Below are 21,280 nucleotides of genomic sequence, written 5' to 3' on the forward strand. Positions count from 1 at the left end.
CCCTTGGTTAATTTAAGACAGTAATCCAATCATGAGCTGTTTCTTGCAGTTTCACATCTGAAGTCAGATCACGGGTGTCTAGAACCTTCTACTGATAAATGTCTAGTAACTGTGAAATTCCTCAACAGTTACACACAATGTTTGTTTTGTTGAGCTCAGAGTCCTCAGTATTTGCTACAAGATTCTTACAATACTTGCATATTGTGCATTCTTGGACATTTTTCTTAACGATTAAAAGAAAATATGAATAGAACATGTTACATGTGCTTCCATTGATACTCTTCACCTTGGAGGTACAGCATTGTACTCTGCTGTTGTATCTCAAGAGGATTGCGTAATGATCAGACAAAAATATTAGAACTTTAGTAATTTATACCACAGATAAAAATGTTTCCAAAATGGATCTCACATTCATGAAAGCAAAAATAACAAACGACGAAGTAATAAACTACTAATGTTTGCTGTGGTCTTAAAGCAGTAAACAACGTTTGGTGGTAAATAGCAGGTATTTATTTAAATGAAAAAGTTTAGTACCAGAACTTGTCTCTATTGCATTAGTTACATATGCATTTGTGTGACTGTAGCTCTTTTGCATTAAAGACAAATATACAATGAACATTCAGATACCACAGTTTACACACTAATATAATGCATCAGTCTAGCACAGGAACCACCAAAACAAGGATTTCAGTTCTCATATATAGTACAAAAATCCCACTCCAGTTCAGCCAGTTTTCTTCATTTCAGATTCATTACTGTACAGATAATGGTCATCTGGGGAGGGAGGGGTACAAGTAATTGATTAATATATTAAACACAACAAAAGAAGTGGAAAACAATATACATTTTACTGACACAAAAAGTCAGCTGTGTTAATCATGCAACAAGTAACAAAACTTGCTGAAATTAAAAATACTTCAAAAACAGTATAATTGCATAAATATTATACAGTTCATTTACTGTAAAGAAATGCTGTTTTAAAATGATTGAGAAAATGTATATCATAAAATGATTTCTACCAGTTTTATACACAATAGCAAGGTGCAAAATCATTTTTTGTAACTTTTAGTATTGATGTAGACAAGTGTTGCCCTTTAGCAGCAGGTTCTACTATTGTAAGCATGACAGTACAAATTGCACAATACATTATACAGATAAGTACACATGAATAATGTGTTTTACAAGAAGGGGAAAAGGGAAGATGAATATGTTAGTTATGCACAAAGAGTATATTTGCTACAACATGGATTGCTCTAAGTGCTTTCTACAGATTATGATATCGTACATGTTGATATGCCCATCACAATTTTAACACACAAAAAGGTTCATTTCAAATAAACATGAAGATCAGTTACCCTCCTAAGAGGTGATCCTTGCATTGGTAGCAGCATTTAACGTGAAAAGAAACGTTTACTGCCCACAGTACCACTGCAATAGGGCAAGTGGCCTTTAACAGCCAATGAATCACAATCTAATCTGATTCCCAGAGACCCTCACTATACCTAACACATTAACAACTACCAGTAGTTGCTTCATTGCTCCAGTCAATGTGCTTACAGACATTGGCTGTTATTTAACAGCAACATTTTTTGACAGCTAATATAAAATACTGAGGTCCATTATAAATGTGCTCTGTAAATGGAACTGACTGTAGTATTTTCCTTTTTGTATGTCATGTTTTTTTCAAGAAATTACTACCTGGAGCATCACGCCAGCTGTCAGAGTCCATAAACACTGAACTGACTGGTACAACATTTATTAGCAATTTGATCAACAAAACGTGTAGAAACCATTTTCTGAAATAAATTCACTGCATGGTTATTAAAGGTCAGCTGGACAAACAAGATCACTGAATTGCTGTGACACATTGTGCTGTAATTTTAATAAGTTGAGAAGGATCTAGGAATTTAAAATGGTGTGTTTTACACTCTGCAGTGAAGATTCTATCGCAGAGTTTATTCAACAACTGCAGCCTAACATGTCTCCTTGCTTTACCACCATATGACACTGGATATATTCTTAAATAACATATGGTTTTAAATGATGCTGCTTGATCTGTATTATGAATTAATGCGCCATATATTGGTGTACAGAGAAAATACTGCTTTTATACTTGCTGGTCTAGAATACATCAACATTTTGTAAACAGCTTGAATAAGGTAGAAATGCATCTACTCAAATTAGAATAGTATGACTTTTAATTTATTTCAGATTTCACTTTACCCTGTTTGCAGTGTACTGAGCTTGGTGGAACAGAATTTAATGGTAAGGAAGTCACCAGGTTTATTTTCTTGCTTCCCCACCCACCCCTCTTCTCCCAGCCCCACCCCACCCCACACACACCTCAAAGCACACATGCGAAAACAAAGTCTTGCATCGTAGTAGTGCAATGGTGAAAGTACCACTTGCATTTCAAGCATTGCAAGTGTCCTATTGCTCCTAAAAAGAATAGGGTTGAATAAATGTTTGTTAGAACACATATACTAATGTTATAGCAGGTGAATATCCCCAGATAAATTTTAGTATTTTCAAGAAAGCATGAACACCAAGGAAGCTGTTATTCTGAAAACAGATGGGCAGAATGACTGGTTTGAAACTGCTGCATGCCCCTTTTTCCTCAATACTGTGAGCTTATGTAATGGAGTAAACAAAGAAACTCACAAATCCATTATTGTTTCAATCTAACAATAACTAAAATGGAAAAATACACAATGCAAGGTATGAATGCAATTTATAATGATCAGCGTTTGCACATTTTCATTAACTCCTAAAATAGTTACTGAGTGATGCTGGACACAACTATTGATTTCTTAAATCACACAATTAGTGGTTATAGTAGGACATCTTGTAACAGGCATTTCAGAAGTTCCTCTCGTTAAAAAGGCCAATACAACTATTTACACTATAAACAAATAGGATTCTTGCGAAGGTGGCAGATTTACATCCAAAATCTTACAAGCCACTAGTTCCATGAATATGGGCGACATTATCAAGATGTTTGAAGGATGGTTTAAGTCCAGAACTACTAAAATCATACTCTCAGCACATTCCAGAACATTCAAACCATCTATGAGTTAGATAGAGAGATGAGCACATAACTGCAAGGCAAGTGATCCCTTTCTATTCAGTATATTACAGTGCTTCAACACAGTACAAAGAAATTTATGTAAACTCTTTTTTTCTCCCCACAAGACTTCCTTTTGCATAAAATCATTTGAAATAGCTGGGAGTAACAATGATTCTGCTTGTCTGGTCACTGATAAATCAATGACTTGCTAGTTCCTGGAGTTCTCCTCAGCTCCCTTCTCCTGCTGCAGGTTGTAATAACAATTCTGACAGACACGGACTGGTGAGGAGATTTTCAAGCGCCTGATCTCAGACTGAAATCGACTACACCTGTAATATAAAATAAAGTAGAATCTATAGCTAATGCAACCAGTTCTTAAAAAATAAAATTGTCCCAAAATTAGTGTTACAAACATTCAAAGATCATCTTTAGGGTATGCAGAGCAAAAGATGGATCTGAGTTGGCACTGGATTACTTAACAAAATGAGGGCCTGAAAATCAAGCCTTGCATTCTTGACAAAAGACAAAGAGTTACCTGATCTCTTTTATTGACTGTAACCAATATTAGATTACCGCTGAAAGGTAGTTTTTCATATATTTTGAACACAGTTCAACTCACATCCACTAAATGAACACCCCTTCATGCAACAGAAGAACAATTAAGGATCTTTAACAGTTTTGCTCTAAGTGCAACAATCTCAGGTGGTCTTTCTAATTCCCTTTTTATAAAAGGCCTTGTCTTGAATTACATTTTAAGTTTTCCCCAGGAAGTGAAAGTAGGATCAAATAATGTGAGAATGTAACATTCCAGGCAAGAAGTTTATCAGGAAACGCCAGGTTTTGTTTAGTTAGAAGAGAACACAGAAGCAGGAAGGAGGGAATTTTATACATGATGGTCGAATGAAGAACCATAGAAATGTTGGTACAGGAGGAAGCAATTCACCACCTCGCAGTGCTAGTGCTAGAAAACCATACCTAGGAGAAATAAACTTATAGCCCGCTCATTTTATTCAACTTCCATATATATTAAAATATCTCAAAGAAGTGTGATGAAAGTTGGAAGCAGAATTCTCTGGATTAGAGTTATTAAAACCAGTCTAGAAATTCAGAACAAATTCATCAAGATAACAGTGCTCAACCGGTAAAGATGTTCCATACAGCTAGCTTCTAATCTTGCATGATGACGCACAAGGTAACTGCAAGCTAACTTGAATCGCCTCGAATGCTAGGCACTTCTACAAATGACATGCTTTGAATAACTCCACCAAACTCAACAGCTTTCTCAAACTTGGAATTACAATCTACACATGCAATAACATTACAGACAGGATTTTACAGGTGGTGCGGTTCCTCTAAGGAGTGTTAAATTATTTGAGACAGGCCTTCCATCCCCATCTGGGGAGCAAGTTCCCCCTCCGAGAGTTGCTGGCCAATTTGATTGGTTGACAGCTCTCTGGTCTCGGCAGCGCCATCAGCACGGGGAGAGGTGGTCACTGCTGCGACTGCACCCAGTCCCAAAGAAGAAAAACCAGGAGCTGGATGACAGGTAAGTTGTGGGAGTTCAGGGTAGCAGGCCCCTGGCAAAATGGGTAGGCAGACATTGAGCAGGCCTATGATTGGAAAGGGGGGCCTTGCGTATGAGGCACCCTGCCACCCCCACCCCCCAATTTCCCCACCCAAGGTCCAAGTAGGATTTCTGCCTGTTGCCAACCTCCTCCCGCAGCCAAAAAATTGCGGCAGAGTACATTAATTGGCCAATTAAAGGCCTCAATTGGTGTGAGGGCAGACAGGCTGCCCCCTGCCTCACCCACCACCTGCTAAATCACAGACAGGTCAGGGGCAGGTGATGAGAAAGATAGCCACAGAATTTTAAAGGCACCACCCCACTCCAGCAAACCTATCTACAGGGGGCCATAACATTCAGCCTTATGTGTTTGGGTTTAAATATGAGCAGTAATGTTAAAAATTTAGAAGGAAATCAGATTATCTGATATGTGTAACCAATTTATTGTGGTGAACACAACTAGATGTAAATACCAGTACAAGTCTACTGTCTTGGGGAGTAGGGAAGGGGGAAATTACCTTTAAGATGCATCCTAACAGGTTGTCTTCAGTCATTGGGCTGCCCCCAGGATCTGATAAGACACCCTGACCTGCACCAATTTTTGCATCAAGTTTCTACAGGTACTCCTACATTGGGATGTCCAATGGTGGAAAAGTAAGGTGGGAAACCAGAAACAGTTCTTTTTGCCTCATTAAAATAACACCAGACCTGCATTAACTCCAACTGCAGACCTAGTACCGCTACTGGGTACACACGAGGAACTGTGGGCATGACGCAATGGGGACAAAATTCAAATCAGATGAGTTTCTGTCCCATTTTCCTTTGCACTTCTCCCAACCAGGTGCAGTGCAAAGAAAAACCTCACTACCTGTATTAAGAAACTAATTGAATATCTGTACCGATATGAAATATCCTGGATTATTGAATATGTCTCTTTGCTATTTCACCCATTAATGTGAATTTTGCTGACAAAATTTGCGCTTTATGTTGCTATCCCACAGAATCATCAGAAGCCTTTAGTATTTTATTACTCAATTACCACACAGCAATCTAAATCTAGATTTAATGTCGAGGAGTTAGTGCTGATAATGTAACATATTAAAGCTCAGCCTTAACTGTACTTCACCATCAGATTTAAAGACAGTAAATGGCTCATTATGGAATAAACATCAAATAGAACATCCCAAATTTATGCAAAACTTATTATCTCTTACTTTTGACAAAAGAGCTGCCCACAGTTTCTGCAGTGATGCCGTCTTTCAGTCAGGGAGAAGCGCACTGAACATCCTAAACAACAGTCGCCTCCATCATCTTTAATCCAGTGGTCAGCAGCTGCCCTCCCTGGCTGGTCACTCACTGACCAGCTAAACACCCGCCCTCGTGCATCACCTATCAGAACTTTACTGTGATCCCTGCAGGAAAAGAAACAAAATAGGGTGACCAAAATGACTGCATTAATCGAGTTATTGGTCCATTTAACATGCTAAATTATAAGAAGTGTTTTGAAAATCTGAAACATTTTAAATTAGGCATAATTTCAATGGCCATTTTAACCTATTCAATAAAGCTTTTCATTCAACAGTAGATTGTAATTGCAAATAACATGAAAATGAACTGAAAGCTACATGTATAAAGTGATATTTAGGAGGGAATTCTTTATCTGATCTTTTTACCACTGCTCCTTGTCTTAACTGCTACTGTAAGGCTCAAGAGACAATTAAGAATAATACTACTGAGCACAACTATTATACAAAAATATTCACACTAAGTAAATGTAAATTGTTTTAAAATCTCTTTTTCCCTATTTTTTCTTCCACGTATTATTTCTTTCTTTTTAATTTCTCCCCTTGACTTTAGTTCTCTGTCTATGTCTATATGGCCACTTTTGAGAGATTATGGGCCATGTGGCTTAAAATCTGTCTCTGGTTGGTAATGAAGCTGTTTTCTTTTGCCCAATCAGTAGATGGAAGAGTAAAATTTCACTTGATCATATCATTAGAGTGATAGCCAGGTGTATTATGGATAACTCATCAAACTCCATGAAGTAAAAAAACACAGGACAAGTTAACCTGTTAGCAATAGAAGGAATGACCAAAATGAATTACCAATAGCTGCAAACAGGAATTGGGTTTCTGAGTACTCAGAGTAGATTTTACCACCTAAATAAAATCAGTACTTCAAATGGAATCCAATATCTAATGGAAGGAAGTTACTTTTAAACTTCAGATATTTAGCTAATCTCAGCCTTGATGGCAATAAGTTGGTAATACAGGTACAGTAGCATGGTGGTTCTGGATTTGCAAGCTGAGATTGTTAGTTCAAAACTGAATTGTGAAGTCACCTTTAATAAATCTGGTGATTTGCAGGCTGCTCTGGGGGAAACCCGAAAGCTGCTGGATTATTGTAAAAACCTAACTGGGAACAAAGCCTGCCGCACCTGTTTCCGGTCTGGACTACAAGTAACTCCAACCCCACAATATGTGGCTGTCTCTGAAGTGGCCAGTTGGAAAAACAATCACTGCAGAATGCCTAGCGTTATCTTCTGAAGAAAAGAAGAGATGTGCAGTAGATGTCACACTGACTATATCTTGAGCGCAAAAAAAATAAACATTAGCCATGAGTGGCCTCGAAGAGGGAAATCCAGCAATCAGGGCTCCCTGTCATGATCATGATCCAGTAATCCGACAGAAAGCAGCATGGATTTTGGGCTTGGATACAATGAATACAGCGTTCTGCATTCTTTCCCCACTGATTACATATGAACCTAATGAATGATCACCTGGCAAAGGTAATGGAGGGTCTCCATAACTTTACCCTAGAGTGCTTTCAGGAGATGAAAAAAATATCAGAAGACAGAAATCTTTAAGATAAAAACTTCAGTTATCAGGATGATTATGAACATGCAAACCAATCCATACAAATCCTTGTGTGTCCACTGTGTCAAGATGTATGATTTCTGTATTATATTTTTATGCGAGTTTACATAGTGAAAATAGTTTTAAAAATTAGCTTCAAACAATTGCATTTCTAAGGGAAGCTAAGTGCATCGGTAGCATAAGGACTGCAGCTAGGTTATCTGGATGAAGCTCTGATAGCCTTTGAATTCAAGCTCATCAAATTCCCGATCCGCTGAAGGGCTAAGTATATTACAGGGTGAATTCTGTCATCTTGTTCCTCCAGTAGTCCAGTTATAAAATCAAGACCACGACATTGTTTCTCCAATTCACACACTCCTTCAGGATATATATATTAATGACCTAGATTTGGGTATACAGGGCACAATTTGAAAGAGGACACAAAACTTGGAAGAATTGTGAACTGTGAGGTCAATAGTTAATGACTTCAAGAGGCTATAGACAGGCTGGTTGAATGGGCAGATTAAACCTAATGCTGTGAAGTGACATATTTTGGTAGGAAGAATGAAAAGAGGCAGTATGAAATAAAGGTGCAATTTTAAAGGTGGTGTAGGAACAGAGACCTGGGACCATATGTGCACAAGTTGTTGAAAGTGGCAAGGCAGGTTGAAAAAGCAGTTATAAAGGCATACAAAATGCAGAGTTTTATATATAAAGACAGAGTACAAAAGCAAGAAGTTACATTGATTCTTTATAAAAGGCTGGTTGGGCCTCAACTGGGGTATATGTCCAATTCTTGGCACTACACTTTATGATATCAAGGCTTTAGAGAAGGTGCAGAAAAAATTTACGACAATAGTTCCAGGGATGAGGGATTTCAGCTGTGTGGATGTATTGGAGCAACTGGGGCTGTTCTATTTATAGAAGAGAAGGCTGAGAGAAGATTTGATAGAAGTGTTCAAAATCATGAGGGGTCTAGACAGAGTGGATAGAGAGAAACTGTTACAATTGGCAAAGGGGTCGAGAAGCAGAGGACACCGATTTAAGATGAATGACAGAAGAACCAGCAGCGACACGAGGAAAATCTTTTTTATGAAACGAGTGGTTAGGATTTGAAATGCACTGCCTGACACTATGGTGAAGGCAGATTTAACTGTGGCTTTCAAAAGGGAATTGGATATGGATTTGTAGCGCAAAGGTCTAGAAAGTGGGACTAGCTGATTTGGTCTTGCAGAGAGCCAGCACAAAGATAATGGGCCAAATGGCCTCCTGTGCTGCAACCATTCTATGAATCTAAGTGGACCATTAGACACCCAGGGATTACAGTTCATATCTTATCCGCTCAAGCATTCAAAATAGCTAAAATCTTGCTCGCCTGACCATTGAGAAGAAATCACTTCATCAGCAATTGGATTTATACCTAAATAAAGACAGCCATGTAGTAGATGAGCAGCTTCAGTGTCTCTACCTCCCTGCTTAATATTGTCTGAACCATGAGGGAGCTTTGTATCAGACCCATCTTCCAACAGAGACCCAGAAACTAATGGAACAAACTGCAAATAAAGAATCAGCCAATGGACAGGTCGTGCTACAATAAAAAGCCTTCTACTGAAGGGGACAACACAGATACTGCTCACAGAAAAGAAAAATGTAAATGCTTTAAATCTTCAAATAAAAATGAAAATAAGCTATTGGTTAGTCAGTATATGTAGAATACTATATGGTATGAGAGCTGTCCTTTATAGCCCTATGAAAAGGGTTTCTTCAGGCTGACCCTTTTAATTCTGATACTTAACTATGAAATGTTAAAAGCTATCTTTCTCTTTGAGATACTGACTGATCCGTTGCAATTTCTGACAGTTTTTAATGTCGTCTATCTTGCCACACTACAAGTTCACCATCCACCAAGAGACACTGTTGGCAGAGGTTGAGGAAAGATCTACAGTTCCAGGTTAAAGGTCTAGCCTATAATTTTGGCTTTGGCTGACTGGGATCATATGGAAGGAAGACTTCTCATTATAAGGTCTGGAATGGTGGACCAAATTCAGAATTTAAATAGAACTTGCTTTAAATGGATTTGATTTACTAACAATACTCACTTTGAAATGCCTAATGCAGTGATTTCTGCAGGGTGACAATTGTCTTTTCGATCAAACGCAGTATGCATAGTTAACTTGCTTCGAAACACCAACTGTCGCTCCCATCTGTATCCTGAAACCAAAAAGAAAATCACTTGTATTCATAGACTCATAATAGAAAATATAACCTGTTATTTGTAGCTCAGAGTATAAGCAGTATTTATGACGATGTAAATCTTTTTTTATTATTCATTCATGGCATGCGGGGCATCACTGACTAGGCCAGCATTTATTTCCCATCCCTAATTTTTTTTTAAAAGAGTCAACCACTTTGGGTCTGGAGTCACATGTAGGCTAGACCAGGTAAGGACAGCAGATTTCCTTCCCTAAAGGGCATCAATGAACCAGATGGGTTTTTACAGCAAACTGCTGCAGTTAAGTGAATTTAAATGCCCCAGTTCACTTAAATAGTAGTGTTATAACTTTCAGTTATGTTGAAACCTAAGGTTTAAAATGATAGAAATCTAAAGCACAGGATGCTGCCATTTAGCCCATTGTAGCTACGCTGGCTCTGTGAAAGATCTGTCCAATTTATCCCCATGCCACATCTTTTACTCCATAACCCTGTGCATTAGTCCTCTTCAGGGACATGTCCAATTGCCTTTTGAAAGTTCTGATGGAATTTGCTTCCATCACTCTTTCAGTGTTCCAGTTCCTAGTAACCCTCTGTATGAAAAAAACTTACCCTATAGTGCTTTTGCCAATTATTTTAAATCTCCAGTTACTGAACTATTTGCCAGAGGAAACGGTTTCTCCCCATCTGCTCCATCAAAATTCTCATTATTTTAAATGCTTCTATAATATCTCCCATTAATCGTCTCTGCTCTAAGAACAACAATCCCAGTTTCTCCAATCTCTACCCTTAACCGAACATAAGTGCATTGCTTAGCCCCTGGAAACGTTCATACAGGTGCATAGAAACGGGTGCTTCCATTTGGTATTGAACAATTATTTTACGGTCAGTTATACTACACAGTGAATCAACGTATTTCATAAAAAAGAACACCCTGCCTAAGAGGATAAAAGCAAAATACTGCGGATGCTGGAAATCTGAAACATCTGTCACTTGCTTGTCCTGTTTTCTACCCTTAATGTCACCATTAGCACATCTTCAGCTAATATCACCACTGTCAACACCCCTTTGTCCTTTTGTCAATGACTTCTTTGGCAATTTCTTCTTTGCTTCCACCTATCACTGGCCCTCTATCCAGCTCCACCTGTCCCACCCCCCTCAAACAGCTTATATTTCACCTCATTTCTATTTTTTCTTTAGTTCTGCTGAAGAGTCATGTGGACTCGAAACGTTAACTGTCTTCCTTTCTGCAGATGTTGTCAGACATGCTGAGTTTTTCCAGCTATTTTTGTTTTTGCTGTCTAAGAGGATGTTGCTTACACTAAGAACAAAAAATACAAGAATAAGGTAGTCAGAGGAAGCCCTGTCGAACCGGCAAAATCCTCCTTACTAACATCTGGGGACTAGTGTAAAAATTGGGAGAGCTGTCTCACAGGCTAGTCAAGCAACAGCCTGACATAGTCATCCTCGTGGAATCATACCCTACAGATAATGTCCCAGACACCACCATCACCATCCCTGGGTATCTTGTCCCACCAGCAGGACAGACCCAGCAGAGGTGGCGGCACAATGATATACAGTCAGGAGGGAGCTGCCCTGGGAATCCTCAACATCGACTCTGGATCCCATGAAGTCTCATGGCATCAGGACAAACATGGGCAAGGAAACCTCCAGCTGATTACCACGTACCGCCCTCTCACAGCTAGTAATCAGTGTTCCTCCATGTTGAACACCACTTGCAGGAAGCACTGAAGGTGGCAATGGCGCAGAATGTTCTCTGGGTGGGGGACTTCAACGTCCATCACCAAGAGTGGCTGGGTAGCACCACTACTGACTGAGCTAGCCGAGTCCACAGTGACATAGCTGCTAGACTGGGTCTGCGGCAGGTGGTGAGGGAACCAAGAGGGAAAAACATACTTGACCTCATCCTCACAAAGCTGTCTGCCGCAGATGCAAGTATCGGTAGGAGTGACCACTGCACAGTCATTGTGCACATTGAGGATACCCCCCATCATGTTGCATGGCATTACCAGCATGCTAAACTGGATAGATTTCGAATAGATCTAGCAGCTCAAGACTGGGCATCCATGAGGCGCTGTGGGCCATCAGCAGCAGCAGAATTGTACTCGAAACCAATCTGTAACCTCATGGTCCAGTATATCCCCCACTCTACCATTACCATCAAGCCAGGGGATCAACCCTGGTTCAATGAAGAGTGCAGGAGGGCATGTCAGGAGCAGCGTCAGGCATACCTAAAAATGAGGTGTCAACCTGGTGAAGCTATAAAACAGGACTACTTGCGTGCCAAACAGTATAAGCAGCAAGTGATAGACAGAGCTAAGCGATCCCACAACCAACAGATCAGAACTAAGCTATGCAGTCCTGCCACATCCAGTCGTGAATGGTGGTGGACAATTAAACAACTCACTGGAGGAAGAGGCTCCACAAATATCCTCATCCTCAATGATGGAGGAGCCCAGCACAGCAGTGCAAAAGATGACGATGAAGCATTCGCAACAATCTTCAGCCAGAAGTGCCGAGTGGATGATCCATTGCGGCCTCCTCTGGAAGTCCCCAGCATCACAGATGCCTGTCTTCAGCCAATTCGATTCACTCCACATGATATCAAGAAACAGCTGAAGGCACTGGATATTGCAAAATCTATGGGCCCTGACAACATTCTGGCAACAGTACTGAAGACTTGTGCTCCAGAGCTTGGCACGCCCCTAGCCAAGCTGTTCCAGTTCAGCTACAACACTGGCATCTACCCGGCTATGTGGAAAATTGCGCAGGTATGTCCTGTCCACAAAAAGCAGGACAAATCCAACCAGGTCAATTACCATCCCATCAGTCTACTCTCCATAATTAGTAAAGTAATGGAAGGGGTCATCAACAGTGCTATCAAGCGCCACTTGCTTAGCAATAACCTGCTCACTGATGCCCAGTTTGGGTTCCGCCAGTGCCAATCAGCTACTGACCTCCTTACAGTCTTGGTTCAAACATGGACAAAAGGGCTGAACTCCCGAGGGGAGGTGAGAGTGACTGCCCTTGACATCAAGAGTGCATTTGACCGAGTGTGGCACCAAGGAGCCCTAGCAAAACTGGTGTCTATGTGAATCAGGGGGAAAACTCTCCACTGGTTGGAGTCATACCTAGCACAAAGGAAGATGGTTGTGGTTGTTGGAGGTCAGTCATCTCAGCTCCAGGGCATCACTGCAGGAGTTCCTCAGCGTAGTTTCTTAGGCCCAACCATCTTCAGCTGCTTCATCAATGACCTTCCTTCCATCATGTCAGAAGTGGGGTTGTTCACTGATGATTGCACAATGTTCAGCACCATTCGCGACTCCTCAAATACTGAAGCAGTCCATGTCCAAATGCAGCAAGACCTGGACAATATCCAGACTTGGTCTGACAAGTGGCAAGTAGCATTCACGCCACACAAGTGTCAGGCAATGACCATCTCCAACAAGAGAGAATCCAACCGTTGACCCTTGATGTTGTTCAATGGCAATACCGTCACTGAATCCCCCACTATCGACATCCTGGGGGTTACCATTGACCAGAAATGAACTGGACTAGCCATATAAATACTGTGGCTACAAGAGCAGGTCAGAGGCTAGGAATCGTGTGATGAGTAACTCGCCTCCTGACTCCCCAAAGCCTGACCACCATTTACAAGGCACAAGTCAGGAGTGTAATGGAATACTCTCCACTTGCCTGGATGAGTGCAGCTCCTAGAACACCGAAGAAGCTTGACACCATCCAGGACAAAGCCGTCTGCTTGATTGGCACCACATCCACCAACATTCACTCCCTCCAGCACCGACGCACAGTAGCAGCAGTGTGTACCATCTACAAGATGCACTGCAGGAGTTCTCCAAGGGTCCTTAGACAGCACCTTCCAAATCCATAATCACTACCACCTAGAAGGACAAAGGCAGCAGATAGATGGGAACACCACCAACTGGAAGTTCCCGTCCAAGTCACTCACCATCCTGACTTGGAAATATATTGTCGTTCCTTCACTGTCGCTGGGTGAAAATCCTGGAATTCCCTTCCTAACGCACTGTGGGTGTACCTACACCACATGGAGTGCAGCGGTTCAAGAAGGTAGCTCACCACCACCTTCTCAAGGGCAACTAGGGATGGGCAATAAATGGTGGCCCAGCCAGTGAAACCCACATCCCATGAATGAATTAAAAAAAAAAGGAACAAAAGAATGGGTAGGCTCAATCTTTGGGGAAATTGGAGTTACAAAAATGAGCCTTTCCTCCTTCAGACTGACTGTTTCATACATTGTGTTTGTGTACACACTGACATAGACCTTCAGTCCACATGGACTGCAGCGGTTCAAGAAGGCAGCTCCCCATCACCTTTTCAAGGGAAGTTAGGGATGGGCAACAAATCCTGTCCTTGGCAATGATGACCACATTCCATAAACACATTAAAAGAAAAAGAAAAAAAGCTTGCTGCTTAAATGATATTGAAGGAGGCGGTCATAGATATGACAGGGCAGCAGGCATAGTGAAACTGTATTTTGTTTCATTTATGGAGCCGAAGTATAAATCTAACCTTCATGGAAACTTCTGCTTTCAACAAAATGAACAGAGAAATGAAGGACTACTCTATTTTTGACTTATTCAGTATTATTCAAGTACTTAGGAGCTAGATCCAGAGTAAAGCACCCTTCACAGTACACAGTTAACACCTCAGGAGAGTCACAGTAACCTGTGACATTCTTTTGCTACATGTGCTATAGTTGTGGTTGGTGAATTTAAGAATAAGAACCCAGAGCCAAATTATGGGCAATTTTCAATTGTGGAAACTTACTCATTGACTCTTACAAGGTTAGATTTATACTTAGGTATATGGTTATATTCTCTCTTGTTGAAGGTGGTCATTACCTGGCACTTATGCAGCATGAATTTTAATAATCAGCCAAGCCTGAATGTTATCCAGGTTTTGCTGCATGCAGCTAAAAACGGAGTAGCGTTCCATTCTCTGCTTTAGTATCTGAGGAGGTGCCGCGAATGATTCTGAACACTGTGCAATTATCAGCAAACACCTCCCTGTCTAACCTAATGATGGATAGAAAGTCATTGATGAAGCAGCTGAAGATGGTTGATGGAATGGTAGAGTGAAAGTTATGCCAGGCTATGGATCATGGCTGAACACAAATTCTGATGTTGTTGATAGCCAGTGCCTCATGGTTGCTCAGTTTTGAGCTGCTAGATCTGTTCTGAATCTACCTCATTTAGCACGATGGTTGTGCCACACAACATAATGAAGGGTGTCCTCAATGTGGAGGTGAGGCTTTGTCTCCACAAGGACTCTGCAGTGGTTACTCCAAGCAATAGTGTCATGGACAGATGCATCTGTGACAGGTAGACGAGATCAAGTAGGTTTTTCCATCTTGTTGGTTCCCTCCACATCTTATGGAGACCCAGTCTGGCAGATATGTCCTTCAGGACTCAGCCAGCTTGGCCAATAGTAGTGCTGCTGAGTGATTCTTGGTGACATTGAAGTCCCCATCCAGAGTATATTTTGTGCCTTTGCTACCCACAGTGCTTCTTTCAAGTGATGTTCAACATGGAGGAATACTAATTTATCAGGTGAGAAAGGGCAATAGGTGGTAATCTACAGGAGGTTTCCTTGCCCATGTTTGAGCTGATGCTCTAAGACTCCAAAGGTAATGTTGAGGTCTCCCAGGGTCAGTCCCTCCCATAAACCACTGCCAGCACTGGGTCAGGCGTAACCAGTGATAGTAAGAGATGAGTCTGGGATATTGCTGGGAAGAGTGTTATGCAATCAGCATCGCAGTGAAGCAGTCTGGGAAGAGTGTCCTGCAGTCAGCATCGCGGTGAAGCAGTCTGGGAAGAGTGTTCTGCAGTCAGCATCGTGGTGAAGCCATCTGGGAAGAGTGTCCTGCAGTCAGTTCTTGTTGAAAATAACAAAAGTGGCATCACAAGATAGCGGTGTTGAGATCAGAACCAGCGAGAGTGCAGGGAAGCTTCAAACAGTGACGTCAGCACAAAGGTGAGAGCTGATTAGTGAGCAGTAGGTAAGTGTTTTTCTCCAGTTCAAAATAGATTAACCTAAGGAAAGTTAAGGGTTCTAGTTTTTATTTAAAATATATAAATAATTTAACAGTTTTTTAATTGTATTTAACTTAAAGTAAGGTTTTTTTTCACCAACTAGAGGCATGGTAGGGCAGTTTCCGGTGCCACGTGCTAGTGGGTATAGAAATACGAGGTTAGTCCAGATGACTGTGTGGCTGGAGAGACAGAGCAGAAGGGAGGGCTTTAGTATTTTGGGACATTGGGACTGTTTCTGGGGGCGGTGGGACCAGTACAAGGCGGACAGGTTGCACCTGAACCGGAATGGGACCAACATCCTTGTGGGGAGGTTTGCTAGTGCTGTTGGGGAGGGTTTAAACTAACTTGGCAGGGGAATGGGATCCTGAGAGGAGGTTCAGCAGGGGGAGATGCACAGTCAAAATTAGAAAAGAGAGCAAGTGAGTCTGGAAGGCATAGAAATTATAGGTCAGTTAAGGCACAAGGGAGTTTGGCAAGGTTGGATGGTATTTATTTTAATGCAAAGAGTGTAACGAATAAGGCAGATGAGTTGAGGGCACAAAGGAACACATGGAAGTATGATGTCATTGCTGTCACAGAGACATGGTTGAGAGGGGGGCAGGATTAGCAGCTCAATATTCCAGGATATAGGGTCTTCAGGCGAGACAGGGAAGGAGGTAAAAGAGGAGGGGGTATCGCAATATTGATCAAGGAATCAATTACAGCAGTAAGAAAGGATGACATCTTAGAAGGCTCCTCAAATGAAGCCATATGGGTAGAACTTAAAAACAAAAAAGGATCAATCACATTGCTGGGAGTGTACGATAGGCCCCCAAACAGTCAGAGAGAAATAGAAGAGCAGATAGATAGGCAAATTTCAGGGAAGTGTAAAAATAATAGGGTAGTAATAGTGGAGGATTTCAACTTCCCCAACATTAACTGGGTTAGTCATAGTGTGATATATTTAGAGGGAGTGGAATTCTTAAAATGCCTCCAGGTGAGCTTTTTAAGCCAGTACGTAGAAGATCCTACAAGAGAGGGGGTGGTCCTGGACTTAATTTTAGGGAATGAAACCTGGCAAGTGGTAGAGGTATAAGTGGGGGAGCATTTTGCAGATAGTGATCACAGCTCCATTAGATTCAAGGTTGTTATGGAAAAGGACAAGGATGGGCCAGAAATCAGAGTTCTAAATTAGGGGAAGGCCAATTTTAATAAGATCAGATTAGATTTAGCCAGGGTGGACTGGGAGCAGCTCCTTTTAGGTAAATTTGTGTCACAGCAGTGGGACTCATTCAAGAAGGAAATAGGAAGAGTACAGGGCCAACATAAAAACAAAAAACTACTGTGGATGCTGGAAATCCAAAATAAAAACAGAATTACCTGGAAAAACTCAGCAGGTCTGGCAGCATCGGCTGAGAAGAAAAGAGTTGACGTTTCGAGTCCTCATGACCCAAAAGTTCTGCTGAAGGGTCATGAGGACTCGAAACGTCAACTCTTTTCTTCTCCGCCGATGCTGCCAGACCTGCTGAGTTTTTCCAGGTAATTCTGTTTTTGTACAGGGCCAACATATTCCAGTAAAGACAAAGGGTGGGACCAACAAATCTAGGGAACCCTGGATGTCGAGGGGTATACAGGATTGGATAAAGAGAAAAAGGGAGGCTTATGGCAGATACTGAGGGCTCAAAACAGCGGAAGCCCTAGAGGAGTATAGAATAAGTGGGGGGGGCGGGGGGGAGTGACTTAAAAAGGAAATTAGGAGATCAAAAAGGGGGCATGAAAAAACATTGGCAGGTAAAATAAAGGAAAATCCAAAGTTATTTTACAAGTACATTAAGAGTAAGAGAATAACTCGGGAAAGAGTAGGGCCCATTAAGGACCATAGTGGTACTTTGTGTGTGGAGCCGGAAGACGTAGGTAGGGTTCTAAATGAATACTTTGTGTCAGTATTCACAAGTGAGAGGGACGACGTGTGTATGGAAATCAGACAGAAGGACTGTGATATAATTAAAGAAATTAGCATAAAAAGGGAGGAGGTTCTAAGTGGTCCAGCAAGCTTAAAAGTAGATAAACCTCCAGGCCCGGATGAAATGTATCCCAGGCTGTTGAGTGAGGCAAGGGAGGAGATAGCAGGGGCCTGGCAATAATTTTCAATACCTCTCTGGCCACAGGAGAGGTGCCAGGGGACTGGAGGACAGGCAATGTGGTACTGTTATTCAAGAAGGGAGGAAGGGATAAACCAGGGGTACTGGGCAGTCAGTCTAAACTCAGTCGTGAGGAAACTATTGGAAGCAATTCTGAGGGACAGAGTTAATCTACATTTGGAGGGGCAGGAATTAATCAAGGACAATTAGAATGGTTTTGTTAAGGGGAGGTCATGTCTGACCAATTTGAATTTTTTGAAGAGGTGACCAGGTGTGTAGATGAGGGCAATGCATTTGATGTAGTCCACTTGGACTTCAGCAAGGTTTTTGATAAGGTCCCACATGGGAGACTGATAACGAAGGTAACAGTCCATGGAATCCAAGGCAATTTGGCAAATTGGATCCAGAATTGGCTGAGTGGCAGGAAGCAGAGGGTGATGGTCGAGGGGTGTTTTTGTGACTGGATGCCTGTGTCCAGTGGGGTTCCACAGGGATCGGTGTTGGGTCCCTTGCTGTTTGTGGTACATATAGACGATTTAGATTTGAATGTAGGAGGGTTGATCAGTAAGTTCGCTGATGACACGAAAATTGGTGGTGTGGCAAATAGTAAGGAGGATAGCCTTAGATTACAGGTGGATATAGACGGGCTGGTCAGATGGGCTGATCAGTGGCAAATGCAATTTAATCCGGATAAGCATGAGGTGATGCAATTGGGCAGGACAAACAAGGCACGGGAATACACGATGAATGGTAGGACCCTGAGAAGTACCAAGGAGCAGAGGGACCTTGGTGTGCATGTCCACCGGTCCCTTAAGGTAGCGAGACAGGTAGATAAGGTGGTTAAGAAGGCATATGGGATACTTGCCTTTATTAGCCGAGGCATAGAAAAAAAGAGCTGGGAGGTTATGCTGGAATTGAATAAGATGTTGGTTGGGCCACAGCTAGAGTGCTGCGTGCAGTTCTGGAATCCACATTATAGGAAGGATGTGATTGCACTAGAGAGAGTGCAGAGGAGATTTACTAGGATGTTGCCTGGGCTGGAGAGTTTTAGTTATGAGGAGAGATTGGATAGATTGGGGTTATTTTCCCTGCAGCAGAGGAGATTGAGGGGGAACATGATTGAGGTGTATAAAATTATGAGGGGCATGGATAGGGTAGACAGGAAGGGACTTTTCCCCTTGGTGGAGGGATCAATAACCAGGGAGCATAGATTTAAGGTAAAGGGCAGGAGGTTTAGAGGGGATGTGAGGAAGAATCTTTTCTGCCAGAGGGTGGTGGGAGTCTGGAACTCACTGCCTGAAAGGGTGGTAGAGGCAGAAACCCTCATAACAGTTAAGAAGTATTTGGATGTGCACTTGCAATGTCATGGCATACAAGGCTATGGGCCTATTGCTGGAAAATAGGATTAGAATAGTTAGGTACTTGTTTTACCGGCGCAGACTCAATGGGCCGAAGGGCCTTTTTCTGTGCTGTAGACCTCTATGTTGGCTGTAAGGTATAATTTGATGAGTATGACTATGTTAGGCTGTTGCTCGACTAGTCTGTAGGTCAGCTTTTGCAACTTTGGTAGAAGTCCCCAGATGTTAGTGAGGAGGGCTTTGCAGCGTCAACTGTTGTTTCTGGTGCCGAGGTCGATGTCAGGTGTCCCTTCTGGTTTTATTCCTTTTTAACTTTTCTGCAGCAGTTTGATACAACTGAGTGGCTTGCTAGGCCATTTCAGAAAGCAGTTACGAGTCAACAACTTTGTTGTGGGTCTGGAGTCACAGGTAGGCCAGACTGGTAAAGTCTTTCCCCAAAGGTCATTAGTGAACAAGATGGGTGTTTATGACAATCGGTAGTTTCATGATGCCTGTTCATGAGACCAGCTTTATGATTCCACATTTATTAATTAATTGAATTTAAATTCTAGCAGCTGTCATGGTGGGATTTGAATTTGTGAAGCATGATTCTGGCCTCTGGATTAAAAGCCTAGTAACATCTCCATCATGCTGCCCTTTCTGATTTCTGGCAATACAGTTTGGAGCATACATAAACAACTTTCCTCTTGTCAAACGTCAAGCCTTGCTACAAACTTCTCTACAGAGTTTGAGGATAGAAACTTGCTGCATTATGGATTCAGATAGAAGTTACAGACAGTCTTAGGGCTTTGCCAAAGAATCACCTAATTGAGTAATGCTGAAAAAAAAAAGACATGTCTAAGCTTTTTGTCTTGCACTCATCAGGACACTTCGCAAGAATAAAAGGGGAAAACAACAATTTATAATGCATGCAAAGAGAGTGCTGATTGGTTGGCAAGTGGTGTTGCCATGGAGAATGTACCAGTGATGGTGACTGACAGTTAATTGCCAAGCATTGTTTTAAATTTGAACCAGGCAGCTTGACCCTGATTGGTCAAAGCATTGCCCTGAGGAATGAGTCAGTGAATGGCTGTTATTTATTTTGTTTAGTTGAAACAGGTGCAAAGCATGTACACGTTCTTTATGTCTGCAAAGAACAGGGCCCTGTGTATTAATATATGTAGCTTCCAGTACATGCAAATGCTTCACACTGTGAGCCCGACCAACAGTATTAAATTGATTGTCAGCCTAATTCTTAGCATACTGAGGATTATTTAGCAAATATTGTCCAATCACAACATCACATCTGATGTTGGACACTGTTTCGAGTTTTGCAAGCATGGGCTGGTTGGGTATGGTCTGTACCCTGCCCATTGCGAACAGTGGCTAGGACATGCTGTTTGATATGATCTGCCAGTCTTTGGGATGTATGGCCTACATACCTAGCATCACACTGGCAATGAAATTCATATAACATATTACTCATTTGTGTGATAAGCAGAACGTCTTTTTGGCTTGATGGCAGCATCTGGTTAGTGGCGAAAACCACTCGTGTTATAACTGCATAGTAGCAGTGTGAAACTAGCTAGCTTTACCTGTTGCTCAAATTTTTGAGATACCTTGCCCTTCCAGGGTAATCTGAGGTAGAGTGGGTACTTTTCAGAGCAGAAAATGACGGCCTTAGGCCCGTTCATGAGTGCGTGAAATGATCTGATCAGGGTAGCCATAATCCTGCAGGATGCCTTTGATGTGCCCTATTTCAGCATCAAACTTGCATGGTGAGCAAATGGTTCAGGCCCTATTTACAAGTTTGCCGATAAGACCAATCTTATAGTGTGTGGAACTGTAAGAATCTCAATGTGTATATTGACCAGTGAAGGTGGGCTTGTGGTAGACCGTGGTAAAGAAACCCCTGGCAAATTTTTTAACTAGTAGGTCAAGGAAGGGGACTTCATTTGACTGTTCCGTTTCAAAGGTGAATATGAGTGCAGGATGGAGCCCATTAAGCATGTAAGGAAATTGTTACATGCA

At 41.7% G+C, this 21,280-nt stretch overlaps 1 protein-coding gene across 1 annotated transcript in view; it reads right to left on the reverse strand.

The window, feature by feature from the left end:
- Positions 1-487: 487 nt before the first annotated feature.
- wdfy3 (WD repeat and FYVE domain containing 3) overlaps positions 488-21,280 on the reverse strand; it is a 405,362-nt gene continuing 384,569 nt past the window's right edge. The window contains exons 64-66 of the mRNA XM_078543892.1: positions 9,586-9,697; positions 5,846-6,043; positions 488-3,396 (exon numbers count right to left, since the gene is read on the reverse strand). Of these exons, the coding sequence (XP_078400018.1) occupies positions 3,276-3,396; positions 5,846-6,043; positions 9,586-9,697 (431 nt within the window). The 3' untranslated portion in view covers positions 488-3,275. The remainder of the gene's footprint in view (positions 3,397-5,845; positions 6,044-9,585; positions 9,698-21,280) is intronic.

The sequence above is a fragment of the Cetorhinus maximus genome, chromosome 1 (assembly GCF_964194155.1).
Source record: "Cetorhinus maximus chromosome 1, sCetMax3.hap1.1, whole genome shotgun sequence".
NCBI lineage: Eukaryota > Metazoa > Chordata > Chondrichthyes > Lamniformes > Cetorhinidae > Cetorhinus > Cetorhinus maximus.